Source organism: Pelecanus crispus, chromosome 5 (assembly GCF_030463565.1).
Source record: "Pelecanus crispus isolate bPelCri1 chromosome 5, bPelCri1.pri, whole genome shotgun sequence".
Lineage (NCBI taxonomy): Eukaryota > Metazoa > Chordata > Aves > Pelecaniformes > Pelecanidae > Pelecanus > Pelecanus crispus.
In genome coordinates, this window is record NC_134647.1 from 24309751 (window position 1) to 24325831 (window position 16081).

The 16081-nt window shown below is 38.7% G+C and overlaps 1 protein-coding gene across 1 annotated transcript in view; it reads right to left on the bottom strand.

Moving 5' to 3' along the window:
• Nucleotides 1-15658, bottom strand: part of LOC104036516 (neurabin-2) — a 41093-nt gene extending 25435 nt beyond the window's left edge. The window contains exons 1-6 of the mRNA XM_009490161.2: nucleotides 14051-15658; nucleotides 2225-2357; nucleotides 1614-1734; nucleotides 991-1095; nucleotides 693-813; nucleotides 86-229 (exon numbers count right to left, since the gene is read on the bottom strand). Of these exons, the coding sequence (XP_009488436.2) occupies nucleotides 86-229; nucleotides 693-813; nucleotides 991-1095; nucleotides 1614-1734; nucleotides 2225-2357; nucleotides 14051-15658 (2232 nt within the window). The remainder of the gene's footprint in view (nucleotides 1-85; nucleotides 230-692; nucleotides 814-990; nucleotides 1096-1613; nucleotides 1735-2224; nucleotides 2358-14050) is intronic.
• Nucleotides 15659-16081: the final 423 nt, after the last annotated feature.

The following is a 16081-nucleotide window of genomic DNA, read 5'->3' on the forward strand; positions in this document are numbered from 1 at the left end:
CATGAATGAGATTATATCCAAATCTTACAAGGTTCAGATGCTCCCCAGTGCATCAAAAAGAATGTTTAAGAAACTGCTACCACACCTCTTTGAATTTAAGAAGAGACTGCGCTGAATCCATATCCAGTGGTAAACAGATATCTTCGTTTTCAGGAAGATCAAAAACTTCTACAGATTTTCCATGTAAATGTGACTCATACGTATCGTCATCATCATCATAGTCATCATCCTGACAAAATGGGAAAATCATGACATTCTGTAACGCACACGCTTTGCATTATGGTAGCAGCAATAACAAAAGCACACAATCAAGGAATCCAAACAGTTGCAAAACTTTTCTCAACTGGTTACTATTCCTTTTTGGTTTCTTATAACTATGCTAAGTTTTAAAGATGACTTACAAACACCTTCATCAAAGTTCCACAAAAGAGAGCTAAGTATGCCACGCACAAAACAAGCCACAGCTGATACTTAAAAAACACCTTTTGGGTTATTGATAAATTGGAAGTATAGCAAGTAGTGGTAATAGTAATGTATGAAGTTAAAAAGAGAAAATACAAACAAGTTGCCTGTTTTATCCTTTTTTTGCTTCAATTTGATTCAAAAAAAGCATTTATTCCATTTGCGGAAGCTATTGCATGTAGTGATAATCATGTACCTTTAAAAGTATGTAAGTACGTATGATGTTTTACCTGCTCTGTATCATCATGAACATAGTGCTGTTCATACAGACATCTCTCTTGCTCTAAGGTCTCACTAATGAGGCGGGCTACTTCACTCTGAGTCCCTGGCTTCTCTCTCCCAATCAGAAATCTACAGAAGAAAAACAAATTACCTTGCAGCAAAAAGCTTAAGATATGCTTAAGAAATCAGTCTGCCATACTGTTGCCTTCAACAACACCTTTGTAAAACTTTCAGATTATTGTTTTGTATCCTCCATTAATGAAAAATGACAAAAAGAAAGTATTATTTCATAGAAAACATACATACCTTACTGTGCCTTTGGTGTTTTTTAATACAGTGGCTGCAAAGAACTGAGTAACTCCCACTAGACTTATGCCATCAACCTCAACAATCTGATCATTTACTTGAATTCTGCAAAATAAATAAATGCTTAGCTATCAGTTCAAGAAAAATATTTTGGCTTGACAGATTTTTGACATGACAAGTATCACTTAAAATTCCTTAGTATTTATAATGAGAAATTCTGAGTACCAAGAAATTAATTGCTTAAAACCAATCTCCTGATCCTCCATTACTATGCAGATCACTAATTAAAATTTACATGGTATTTGCCTTGATATTTTTATACTCTTTGCACATTGATTGGTGTCCTGGGGTGTCAACATGATTTTGTGCCACTGTTACACATGGGCACATTCTAAGCTTTTCTCATATATGCTGTAAGCAGACCTACACTTATTTTGCAAAAGCATCCTATATTAACTAAAAAATCAATTTTTAAAAAAATTAACATAAAGCAGAAATGTAACATTTATTCAGCTGCATTCAGCTTTTGTACTTTTATTCACATTATTTAGCATATCCAATGAAAACCATTTGGCTCACTTGGAAACTTATAAAAAGTGTAATCAATTCAATGAAAAACTCACCGTCCATCTCTCTGAGCAGCTCCGCCATCTGTTATTGTTTTTACAAAAATACCTAGTTTTTCCAGTCCCTGATCAGCACCAACTCCCATTCCAATAATACTGATACCCAGACCACTGTCACCTAAGGGATTCAAAAAATCAAACATTAGCCACATAACACAAGACATAAGACTGAGCAGTAGCAAGCTGTTTCAAAGTGTTTCAAGTCCTTTCACACAAAGGATATGAAAATTCACTTAAAAGACAACAAAAACATATTTTCTATCTAGATACTACTTAAAGCCTTTATGTTTTGTAGTTATGACTGCCTGTTAGATTCAAAGCTTCATGATATCCGGAGGAGATAGCAAGATTTATGAATTGTATATATTTTGGTGCAGATTTGTCACTCAGTAATGTAGCTTTCCTAACTTCAATTAAGTATGATGATTTGAACTTAGTAGAGGCCTGTCCAGTTAAAGTTCACTAAATTCAACAGAACTAGCTACAAATGAAAGCCTGAACACACATTCAAAAACTCAAGACCTAAATTCAGGGAAAATACAGTTTAAAATTGTTTTATCTTTTGTGCACATAGCATCTCTTGCAAATGTTCAATGTTTGATTTGCACCTTTTTCAATTTCCACAGGAAACACTTCCATTTTTTCCACCCTTTTCTCAAGTTCATACTCAGCTGAGGCTGCCACAGGGTCAACTTCTTCATTACGTCTATCATAGTCTTCATTTGAGTAAGTACTGAAAACCTAAGAAAGGTAACAGAAAACTTTTTTTAGTGCTTTCCCACCCCCTTCCAAACACGACATAATTGAAAGAAAATCAGTAAGGAAATTAAAGTGGTATTTTTAGAGATCCCATTTTCTAAACAACCATGAATTTAATAAATACTGCTGCTGTAAGACAGTTTCCAGCTTGCACAGAAGTAACATTTTAGAAGTTTCAAAACAATTCCTTAAATGCTTTTTGTGTTGTAAATGCACCAAACAGTTAAAAGAAATCAGTCAAGGAAATCAGTCATCTCCTCTTTGACACAGTGTTACTTGTGTTACCTTTTTTTTTTTTTTTTTTTTTAGGACTACATTCCCCCAAATCCTTCTTCCTCTCTTCTTCCCTCCCCCCACACCATCTGCCAATTGCAGTGCTTCAAACAGATGTAGTTTTCTGATTTTGCAAGGGAATCACACAGTTTCCCAGGAAAAGGAAATGCCTTATTACATACATTACTATTTTTAGTAATCACTCCAGCTGAATTTCTGAATTGTTACAAATAAAAGATAAACAAACAATACAAATTAAGACAGAAATCTAGAAAGGAAGAATGAGCTACACCTAACAGGGTTAATTTTACTTATCAGCATGTTCATTAATTGCATTTAAATTCATAAGTTAAAAAAAGAAAAAATAATACACCAACCCCCATTTATCTGAAAAACAAGGTTTATCTGCTGAAGTTTTTCCAGGCACTGAGTGTTTTACTCAACATCACTGTAAGACAAAAACCAGTTATGGACTGTAGCTGCAGCAGCCATCTCCCTAATCAACAACGCGCAGTGGTGACACAAAGTTAATTTATACTGGCCTACTAAGTTTTTCCAACTTTTGCATTTTCCTACTAAGACTACCTAGACAGGTAGCTGCAATCATGTAAATAAGACAGAATTAACTGTAATTAGCTGTAATTAACATTTTCCCAGTGAATTTATATCCGTTAGTATATGGTGTCAGCTCTGCATGGCAGTAGCCTCAGACAAAGGAAAACGGTTATTGAAACAGATTACAAAAAAGCAACTGATATAACTCAGTATTTCCCATGGGGACCTTACTGCTTCACCTCCAGACTGCAGCTGGAGGACAGTTTCACAAACTCTTCGCCAAATCCTGCAAAACAGCTACTCCAGAAACATGGCATGGCTGTACAGCAGTCCAGTAAGTAAGCAAGATTAGATCCACTTGGCTGAAATGGAAGGAAGAAACCCATTCTTGAAGTCTTATGTTTCCCCCAATAAAAGAACCTTCCTGAAAACCTGTTCTTCCTCAGTCTTGCATAAAGGTAAACAAACTACTAAACTCCTTTGGACTATCATACAGACACCAGTGGGCAACAACTGGACACAGAAAGACAACAAAGGTTGCACTTAGGGTATCTGTCTTCCATAAACTTGACAGAAAAATCTACAAAATAGACAAAGAAAACTACGCAAATGGTATCAAGTATTCTTACTCTATCAGAAAAAGGTGGCCAAGTTCTTAAATTAATCCCCCTCCTCACCCCCCCCAAATCAGTAAATAGGCTATGAAGTAGAAGCTTTAGGGTTTCACAAAGCACTATTCTTCCTTTGGAACAAAACCCATCTGGTCTGGTTCCTTTCCATTCCAATAGAAAAATCAATCACTCAAAAAATATAGTCAAGTTATAACAGCAAGATGAATTTTAAACTACTAATAAAAAAAAGTTCATGAGTGGACAAACGTTAAATTTTTAATGACAATATTTGAGTTTTTGAGAATGAATCAAATATTGGGCCATTAAAAAAATCAAGTTTGCTTATTTAGAAGTGTATGTATGATCTAGTATTAATGACTAAAACATTAAAGATCACTAACCACCAAATGGATGAATGAGCAAAATGTGGAGAACGGTAGTAGTCCATTTTGGAGACACTGACAACTGTATCTTCTTGATTCTTTATAACTCAGTGGTCTAACTCACAAAGCAGGAGATGATGCAAGTTGTAACTATCTACTGAAGAATTACATCAGCAAAGGGATGACCAGTTCCTTACACAACCATTTCTAAAGCGCTGGAAATCTGGGGGAAACGAAGTCATACCATCTTAACACACTGCATTACATATGCTGCAAGTCTTAGGCTGTCAGCACTAAAATATCTCTGGAATTTCTAAAAATTATTAAATATTTTTCCAACTCGAATGTCATAGCATTGTACTTGCGAGTCTCATGGAATTTGCCCATTTTGACACAAAACTGATCATGAGGATTGATCATCTGCCAGGAATGGATCATAGAATTAAAAATTAATGGTGGGTTAGATTCCAGTGATGTTTAGAATTGCTATACATACGATAATAATAGCATAAACATATGCATGCAAATGAAGGCTACTGATATTTAAGCACACTAGCTCTTTGAGAAAAAAAACACAAACAGAACTATCTGAAATCAATTCTGGCTAATCCACTAAAAGAAAGAATTCATACTTTTCCTCTTAAATTTGCAGATGGGAAGCGTGTGAGAACATTTAAGGTAATATTCTAAAAACCATAATGCCACAATTAGGACAAGATAAAGCTGTTTCACAATAATAAGAAAAAAAACCACTGACTTCAGAAAAATAATTTTGAGGAAAAACATGAATTTACAAATAGAGGAAAAGCAAACCTGATACATAACCAGAAGGCAAACACTGCAATAACAAAGAGAAAAGCAAGAGCACTCTAAGAAACCTACTGCCCAAAGAGTCAAGGCAAAAGGCAGAAATTTTTATTGTGTGCATGTGGAATCATAACATAGTATTCATCTTTTATGAGACAGAAACAGTAAAATTGTTGATACTAATACAGAAAACACAGATCTGCTCAGCAAGTTCTTCTTGCCAAGTAGCAAAAGTAATATTAAACACAGTTAAAATGTGGATAATAAATAATGTAAGTTACAAGTTGCACAGTTTAGAAGATTGATGAGAAAGCTAAACACAGTTCATCTCTGCACTGTGTCTGGCGGGGTTTAGTCACTGAATCAAACGCATTAGGGACAAAAGAAATTCTAATCTTACTATTTAAAAGCCACTGCTAGCCAGAGATCATAAAATTATTAGTGTGCAAGTGATATTTTTAAAATATATGCTTTAGCAAACACAAGTTATTGTCTCAACGTAGCAAAAACTAGATGAATTTTACTGTGGAAACCATGTGAATTTTACAAGCCTTTTACCACGGCTTGTTATATATCCAGAAGCTTGACCTAACATTAGTAACTTCTGGATCTACTCAAGCCAATAAATGATGAAAAGCCCTGCTATTGGAAAAAGGAATTTCTTTTTACACTCAAGGCCTCTTTTCAGAATGAACAAAAATAATCTGAATCCAAAAAAGTTCTAACAGAGGGCTGAATTTTTAAGGATTATTTGAATTAAATTGTTAAGATACATAACTGGAATTTTTCAAATATATACTTAGTCCTTGGAGAGCAAATGTATTTATTTGGAGACAGAATAAACTGAATTCTTCACACCAGGAAAATGAATCACTTTTTGAATGCAAAACGCAGTTTACCTCCTTCTATGAAGATGCTAATATCAACATCATCAAGATCAGTGCTCAAAAAAACCCAACGCAGCCTACTGTCTAAAGAATCCTACCGTTCGTTTCTTCTTACCATACAGAACTAAAAAACTCCATTATATCATCTTAGTGCCATCACAGAACACAGCATTCTCACAAAAAAAACGACCACAACCTCTCTTAATTCAAACTCTTAGCAGCACATAAAAAGCTCTACTTAAGAACTATGTTTGTTTTAGCAGAATGTTAATTTTCTAAGGGGTAAACTCTTCAGAAGAGAGACGCTAATTTACCACGCGTTTGCATGAAACTGCTACGGTGTCATAAAACAGGTCCCAAAGACCTCTGCTCCCATATTAGTTTCTAGTAGATAGATTTGTTTGTGCCCGATCAAAAGCAGAGCGTTACAAAAGTAATTACACAGTAAGGCTGAGAAATCATTAACTGCCCAGAAGGGCTCCCAACTAATTGGAATGGAAGCAGCACCAACATCACTTTAAAATTCTCATGTAATACCGCGGTATTTGCTGGAAAGCCTCACAGCACCTGCACAGGCAGTAAAAGCAACACTTGACAGCTGAGAGGCACTGGGGTGTTACTGCCACCCCTGCCTGGGCACCGCACCCAGCAATGACTACACCAGTTGGTTCAGGTTTCGTCTGAAACACAATTCTGACTTTGAATATTGGAGTTCACTGGCACTCAGTAAAGCTGTACATTCAAAACACAAGTTAGAGCCCAGGGAAAATTATCTAATAGTGAACAGTTTCAGCTTTTCAAATCAAGCGCCTTTGCGATGCCTGCCAAAATGTGAAGTGCCCAGGCAAACATGAATAATCATTTGAAACAGTAGCACCGAAGTAGGACTGAAGTATAAGGTACACTTTACCCTTTACTCTTACAATCTCCCTCCTCAGTTAAAGTAGACAGCTCATTACTGCTACCCTCTCTTCCCTCTGTTTCCGAAAGCTACATGGTTAGTATTTTATTACCACTATTTGTTATATTTTAAGTGAAAAGTGACTATACCTGATTTAAGTCAATTCATGCTATCAAATCATTTAATAGGCAGACAGAAATACCTTGCTTACTTTTTAAAATTTTTTTTTAAAGACTTACACTTTTCCTCTTCTTCAAAAAGTATTCACAACAGTTGGTAACTGTTAAACAGGTAATATTATAAGCCATTACATTCAATGTAGAATTTTCTGTTACCAAACAGGTGGACAGACAGGCTGTGCACACTTATGCACTTGATCCTGTAGCTCTGCATTGGCTTAATCAAAAACTCCAACCAAGTCAGTCTACATAAAGGCGTAAGTGCAACCTTGCTTCAGAGCTACAGTACAGACAGTTTCAGACAGTTTCATCACAAATAAACCAGTTTTTTACCAGTCTCACTATTCTCTACTTAATTCTCAATAAAATCAGTAAAATTCATTCTCTGATTCTGTATTTCACTGCAGTAGCAAAGGCACTGGATCGAGCTAGAGAGCAAGAAAGACAATATGGTATCTGTTTCAGTCAGGTTATGCTACCTGCTCCAGAAGGAGAAACACTTGCACTTTCAGGTATTTCATTTTTAAATTCCAGTGAAAGAAATACTGAAGAGAGAGAAAAGCATCCATTCAGATTCGGTGCACTGATTATATTTCATTTCAAACATTCAGAGCAGAAGTTGAGAGGCAATCCACATTCTCCCTCCGTGGCAGCGGAGCTCTGCTGTGACCTGCTTGCACTCCACCACCAGCTCAGTTGAGGTGGCATTGTGCTCTCACTGACAAAGAGACCGAAAGACTCCAAATAAATAGAGTTTTTGCCAGAAGAGGCAAAAACTACTCATAATACCACATAAAAGGGGAGCACCCCCCAAAAATCTTGGCTCCTGAAAGACTTTATATACAAAGACAGTGATTCAATTATGAACATCCATAAACTTCACAGGTGCCTTGGTACCACCAATTTAAACCTGGAAATCCAGAAGAATTAGACGTGTATTTATTTAGTATTCACCAAACCAAAAATCTTGACCTGAACAAATCGAAATAGCAAGCAGATTGGTAAGAGGAACTTCAAAAGAATAACAATGAACACAAAAATAGTCCACCTGGCTGGACTGAATGATATGAAAAGGGATAATTTATTTTTTCCATCTTCAAAAGGTAAACTACAAACAAGTTTCAGCTACAGACTGATAAAGAATGAACAGACAAAGTTAAGTATTCTCAGGTGCTAATAACAGCAATCATCATCAAAAAGATGCTGAACCTTTCAGCAGCTTAACTGTTGAGGTAATGAACTTGTCTCCTATAAATTTGCTTATCTTTGCTGACCTTTGCCACCTCCTTGGTGTTTCTCCCATAAAACCCTCAAGCGCCTCCTGTTCACCCCCCTTCCTACCTCCTGTTCCCCACAGCTATTTTCAGAGCAAAACACAGCACAGGCTGGACATGCATAGCAATCAGCTAACATTAAAGAACAATTAACTTAAACTAAAGCTGCAGCCCTGCCATCAGTGAGTGCATGAATCTGCAACTCTGATACAAGTGCTAATTTTCCCCAAACCAAGCAGTATTTTAAAAATACCTTTAAAAATCTCTCTCCTGTCAAATCCAGGCGAAACTGCTAGGAAGGCAGAAGTTGGAGGGACTGAAAAAGGACAGGTTATCACCTGTCCATCCTCACTGTCACCTCACCTGACACCCATAACCTCAGCATTCTCTTATTTGTCTGTAGTTTTATAGCATTGTCAAGTACATCAAACAGGGCAGCTAGTATGTCGCATAACTGCATTCAGGGAAATAATTCAGTTAGAAATACACTGAGATATTAATGTAAAGAGTCCAGCTGCTCCAGCAGTGAACCAGGATATAAAAAGAAATTCTTTGCTTTTTCTGTTCTGGTTTAGGTTTGTGCTCTACAGCTTCACACCCTGGCACTGGACCCTCATCCAAAACCTCTTGAAAGGCCAAATCAATCTACCATTGTAAAACTTACGCATCAAATATTTCCTAAAAATCAAAACAGAAGCCAAATAAAGCTTGAGTTGAAAGTGCTTCTTTCTGGAGAGCTGAACAAAGGTCATGGAATCAAAACATAACAAGGACCAGAAGAAAGGCATCAGAAGTACTGGATACCGAACTTTCTAAAACCAGGTAAATCTATATGCAGAATTAAATGCATTTAGGCTTAATAAACATTTAACTTTTATGAAAACTGAAATTTCAGTAACCGTTTAAAGATTCTCTTTCCTCAAAAAAAAAACCCAACCCAAATTAACAAAACTTTCACACGTGTGTGAAAATATGTACCTTCTTCCTCCAGTTAATATCTGTGTTTTTAATATCTCATAGTGTTAAGTTAGCCAGCAGGAAATGCCATGCTCTCAGATGCAGGCAGAATACAACAGGGTTACTTTTTGTGAAGAGTCACCGAAAAGTACCACGGAGAGTTTAAGTTCGAGATAAAAACATGAAGAAAAGTTGTTACGATGTTAAGTTACAAACATTGTAATGCTGATGCAAGTGATAAACAGAGCTCCAAAACAAAATCCGTGAGTTACTACAAATTGTCACTGCAAAAGATCCCAAACAAAGCGTGATGGAAATACACTTACATTATTTGTGTCAAGAAAAAAAGCAGATGACTTCCCTCAAACAAGTCAATTTTGTTTAAATCTACTCTCAAATCAAATCTCTGTTTTCCTAGATCAACCTACATCCATGTCACATACTTGTTTCTTAGTGCCACAGAAGTATTTTACTGAAGTGCTTGACCAAAGGCTGGCAAACAATTGACCATTTATGCAGTCATCAATCCTCTAATTACTGAAGAAACTCCAAGGTTTGGGTATCTTCCACCAGTTAGTGTATTTTGCATCCCTTTCTGTGTATGACATGGTAAGTATAGAAGTTACAGTTCAAAAATCAGAGGATGTTTGAAGCTGAAGCACTATGCAACATTTTGTTAAAACAGTGTTCAGGAGACTACACTTTGACCTAGAAAAACTGTCCATCTCCTAGAAGTGGTAAGCATTTACAGATACACTGTTATACAGGAAATCTAATTCAAGTGTATCTTCATTTACTGCTTCATTAACTTCCACAGTAAGCAGTTCTGTACTAAAAAGATTGAAGAGTATGCCAGCCTGAACAAGATTACTGTTTGTGTCCCAGCTATACATAAAACAGCTCTGTTCTGATAGGCAAGACAAATGGCAATATTATGAAGGATTTCCATATTCTCTCGGAAGCAGCTGATAGTTGGCTGGCTAGGACAACACACAAGCTATGAAACTGCTTTCAGTTTCCTTATTTAAGAAATAAGTTTAAACTTCTGCTCAACTGTGACAAATATAGAAGTAAAGCCTTTACGAAGGTTTGGGTTTTCTTTTTTTTGTTTTAAAACTGTGTTCTTGACTTAACAATCTTAAAAGAAAGTATGATTCACAAAAAGCTAGGAACAGACACTCCCATGCAACATAAACTGGCTAACACTGCTAATTAAACAGACTTACGGAAGCAAATAGCAGCTGTACTAATCTTTTCAGTTTACCTGAGCTACAGAATTTCTAAGGATCATAAATCATTGCAGAAGTTAGTCACAGTGCTATTAAAGGTTTTGAGGACAAAGTTTCATACAGTCAGAGGTAAAACCATCTCAAGAAGTCAATTTGGCAACTGGGCTTTGTTTTCCCAACAGAAAGTTTCAAAATTACAGATGTCAAACAGCACTCAGTCATTACATTTATGTTAATTAAAGCCTTTCAAGGTAATCACATAATTGAAAGCAAGTTTAATCTCTACATTACAAAAGCAAAGTGAAATATAAAGGGATGACAGCACAGTTACCTGACGTTATTTGCACTGTCTGTAATGCTGATTATTTACACAGTTTATGCAGAAAACTTCAAGACAAAGACAAATTCAGTTCCCTTGCAAATACCTTGGACAGCTGAGTGTGCTTTACATTCCTTAAAGGCTTCATATGTGGCAACAAGAGACTAAAAATAGCTCATGTACCATAACACAGACCCTCTGCTAATAACTGTACAGTATCACTCTCTTCACTACTGTAGGAAAAACAAGCAACGGAGACATAATGTTCCTTAAGGTCTGCAGAGATCAAACAGCAGCAGAACTTAGAGTCAGGTCACTGGCGGCAAGCAAGAAATCTTCCCAGACCTCATTTATCACCAGCTTCCACGGAATTGAAACCTTTATTTTCAAAAGTCTCATCTATGCTTATTTTCACAGGCACAGGGAAACTCAAAATAATGGAGTATTTGCATAATTATGTTCCATCTTTCCTGACATTATCAGATCAAATTATGTTCTTAAGCCCTGCTACAGATGTCAACAATTACGGATCACTAGCATGGGTCAGACGCAGTGCTAACAGCGTTAGCCGCCCTATACATCCCTGGGAGCTCCACAGTCTCCTCCTTTTACTCAAGAGCCTTGCCAATTTTACAACCAACTACAAACTTCGAAACAGAGGTATCAGTCAAGTTCTCTTTGCTGCTGCGGCATAAATACTGTTTTTAGGGTGCCTGTAAGTTACATCCACTACCTACACATGTCCAACTTCCCTTTTGTATGTATGTATACCAAGCACAATGGTCAGAGCTCCACCACTGCAGAACCTTGATGATCTGAGAATGCGCTTTTTCTTGCCCAAACACCTTCTGAATGTTATGAATTCTCCAACTCTATCAGACACCTGCTGAACAGCAACTGCAAAAGACAGAGATGATTTCTTCGTAATCACTACAGAGGTACAGAAGGAAAATGGCGAGAACGCCAAGGCCAGCCTGGCCTCTCTCAGGAGCGTCTGAGAGGAGGAGAAACACAGACCTTCTCCTCTGGTGGCAATGGATGTCTGCAACAGCGCTCACATTTCAGTCAAACTTACTACTCTAATAAAGCTGAAAAAAGAAGCTACTAGGATACATTTCTCACTATGGCACCGCTCTAAGCTGTGATGGGGACCAGGAATAACCTTTTGCTACCGCTCAGGATTATTTTTTTCTCTTCCAATTTAAGAATCTACTAAAATCTATGCATAGAGCCAAACAAGAGACATTTCCTTCTATGAGGTAAAAGTGGGATTTTCTAAAAAGTTAATGAGATATTAACGGTACATTACTAAAAAAAAGATTTGGGGTAAGTGCAAAAAAAGTTGGAATTCTTTATTTTATAGTGCACAAAAGCTGAAAACCATATACCAAGACTCATTCCCACTAAGTGTCATAAAAAATATGAAACAAAAGGCACACAAGGGGAAAGAAATCGTCACTTAGGCATAAGGAACAGAGGGGGAAAAAGCTATTGAAAATCACATACAGAAAGAGATCCCTATACCGTTATAGGAAAGATATAGTCAAGTTTCACTGAAAAGAGATAAAGGAAGGCAAGTATCACAAGCTTCAATTTTAGGGCCTTAAAAAGAAAGCTCACTGGCCATATTGCTATTAAGTACAGTTTATTCTGTCAATCCGAGTGGGGCATTATGGCAAGAACTAGGTTATTTTTAATGGAAAACTGCTAACAGTTGCTACTAACTGTTCATCTCTCAGTTGTGTAATTGCTAATCTGGTACAGGTTGGTTCCTGTGGCTTTCAGAAAAGCAGCTGTAATTGAACAGTGCTAGTTACCGAAAACTGAGTTTTGTCTACACAAGAGCTTCCATCACAGTTGGCACAAAGGTTTCTACTAAAGCTTTGAACTAAGTCTGGCGCAGACATAACAGAGAAGCAGGAAAAGTCTGTTACAGCCACTGCTTCAGTAGGATTTCAGCAATGACCAGTAAAACCCTGCCTACAGCAGGAAACCAGCAGCCACTCAATGCACACGCATTTACAGTAGACTCTACACAGCACTTTCCTCAGATACTCAGTGCACAAATGCGAGGGGAAATGGACTGATGCCCCTCCGGCTCTCTCACAGCCCTCACCAGACTCATTATCCAGTTTCCAACAGCGGCACTCCCCCTTTCAGTGCTCCAGGCCACCACTAAAGCAGCATCAACTACAAGAAAGCCATATAAAGTCAGCCTGTCTATGGAGAGACTCTAAAAAACCACATGCAACAAAACTCCTATTTTGCCACACCCAAACCATTTTCTGGGGTACAGCACTGGTGTGTGTTTAGCAAACTGGGAAATTACAGCTTTCCACTGCAGGAAGTACAGGAGTCAACAGAATTTTTGCATCCCTCTGATTGGTAAAAGTGAGTCCTGACTCTGTATGAACAAAGTGTAAAAATCGTTTATTAAAGACAGTATTTTTCATTCATGTAGTAGTAGAAGAAAAGTATGTTTGAAAAAGCCTGGACAGTTTCCCATTCCACCCTGATCTGCACCTCCCAATTCTCCTCCCAAACTTTGAGAGGGACTACAATAACTGAAGTCTGCAACGAGACTATGGGTAAACACAGTTTGAGCTGTGGAATGACTTATTTTGTGGGTATTTTTGATGAGGGAAGATCAGACACCTAAATCTTTTTAATTTATTAGCATGGTAACTTAGACTACTCCTCATTATCCAGTCTGCCCTGTAACTTCTACTTCCACAACTACCTCGCTCCAAAATGTTCATGTTAACACTCCTACAGCATGTTCACCAAGCCAATATTTAAAAAAAAAAAAAAAGTTGTTATTAGAATTCTAACATCTTAAACAGGAACCAGTCATTTGATATTTTCTCACAGTTAATTCTGAAAACACGTCTGAAGTTGAATCTGAAGGTTTGCTAGGGTTTTTTTTTTGTTTTTTTAAAACTTTTCTACAAAAAGTAAAACTGAAAAAAATCCTTCCTAATGCAATGCCTCAATTTTAAACAAATGAAGGCAAGTATTAAAGGTCATGTGTTTGCATCTATTCCTAAAAGTTCAGTGTTCCTGAAAATGTCCAGTGAGTAAAATCTCACATTTCACTGCGCTATCATACAAAGCTGTGATTCAAAAAATCACTTGTGACTAATCTATAACTTCTCTCTCACTCAGTTTTGAATAAAAGCCATAAGCTTACACTTTTTAAAGTGTTTTTAGAGCTCTGAAAAAAACCACCACAAAAATTTACTTCCTGAGTATTTTTGACTGCAAAACAGTAAAAAATAAAGAAAATTCAAATGGTCTTACCTTGATAGGAGCTGTTGAGAACTTGACTTTTCGGTCTGGCTCAGGATCTTCCTCTTCAGAAAGTCCAGGAAACTCCTCATATTCACTGTCATACATATACTCCTCCTCTCCCTCCAAAATTCCTTTGCCTTCAGGCCCTTGGTTTTCTGGCTCTATATCCCTGTCATCATCAAAAGCTGCATTCTCTATTCCAAAAGCACTGAAGTTCTCGCTCTGCTTTTCCACTGCTTGCTCCTCTTCTTCAGTATCCCTTTCTTGCTCTAGAACATCCTGAACTCGTGTAACTGGACCATCTCTCACAGACATCCCATCTTCTTCTTCCCGACTGGTCTCACTGCCTTCCGTAAACTCTTCTACCACCTCCAAGGAGTAATCACTCCTCTTCCCTTCCTGTACTTGGCGTCGGAGCGCCTGATCCTCTTGAACAACGTGATCTTTCTCCAAACCTTCTTTTTCATGCCCTGAGGTTTCATTTTGTACAACCAGCTCTGCACAAGTCCCCTCCGTGGGGGAAACCTGGGAGAGAACACTATCCGATCTCCGCTGAGCCTCCTGACCAGACACACTGCCCACATCCCATAGGCTTCTCTCAAGTACCAGTTGCTCTCTTTTGTCTTTTCCAAGTGCCTCGCTTGGCTCATCTCCCAGGATCACAGGCACTTTGGTGGACACAGCCTTCTCCGGACATCCTTCAGCAACAGCAGATGAATCCAAACTGTGGTGGCCTCTCAAAGGGTCCTGATTTGGAGCACAATCATTTTTGGAAATTTCTTTGGATTCTTCAGTATCGCTGTCACCCAGAAAGCTTTCCAGCCTCCTAGAAATGGGCCCTGCATTCAGGAAGGAGGATTTGGAACCACTATTGGGATGTTGCTGCTTCAACTCCTCATTACCTTGACTTTCAACTTTCTCCAGCGCAACTGGAAGACTCGCTTCTGTATTAAAACTGAAGTGGTCCACCACACTGCTGCAATCAGAAGCTGAACCGTGTCTCCTCTTATCCTCACTTCTTTCACATTTGCTGGGGGAATATCTGTCCACTGAGCTCTGTTGTTTTATATTTCTCTCAAATAGCTTCCTGGTCTCCGAAAATTTTTCTGCCAGGGCAACTTTGTCCAAGTCTGCCTCATCGTTGCTACGGATGACCTTGTCGGCAGCAGAAGGCACAGACAGTGAATCCACAGGACTGCTGCAGGGGCTGGTACTTGTATTAAGAAGATTATTTTTTTGGACAATGAGGAAAGATGGGCTACCTGGCGAAGGTACGTACTCTGCTGCTGTGGCCCGGCTGATTAATTTGGTCTCAGCAGGTGGACTGCTTTCACAAGAGGGTGTGGAAGAAGAGCCTCCCATTTGCAGAAACATATTTTTGATCTTGTGCACTCTATTGCCGTAAGTGGCAGCTCTCCCTCGACTGTGTGGGTCATTTCCCCCTCCATTGGAAGAGGCGCTCAGCTTCTGATGCAAGCCTGTTTTGTTGGAAGCGTTTTCAGGATTGTTTACACCATCGAAAGAGCATTTGATAGCATGGAAATCGGATTTATAGGCATTTCGGTGCGGAGAAGCACTTCTTAAAGTCCTTTCCCCTTTGCCTTCGGTTTTCATCATTGTCAGAGAGCGAGCTCCCTCGACTCCTGAAGAAGAATGGGAAGGACGGCTCCCAGGCACAAAGCTTCCACTCTCCAACACCAGGCAGGGCAGATCCCACACAAGATCCGAAAAGCAGCCTTTCACTCAGCCAGCCTCCCCGCTCGCGTTGAAATGGAGTGCAGGGGAGTATACGTGGAGAGAAAGAAATCACAGCGCGTAAATGGCCACATCGGGTATTATCCCCAGCGCGGACCGCGGTATCCGGAGAGCCATCTGCAGAGAGACACGGAGTTTTCATTAACTCGGGGCCTCGCCGGCGTGTGACACGAATCTGGAAGCCGGGGTGGGAATCGCCGCCCGAGACCTCCCCGCGGGATAAAGCCCATTGTGTCCGCCGGGACGCCCGGACCCGGCTGCCCCCCGCCGCCCGCCCGGGCACCG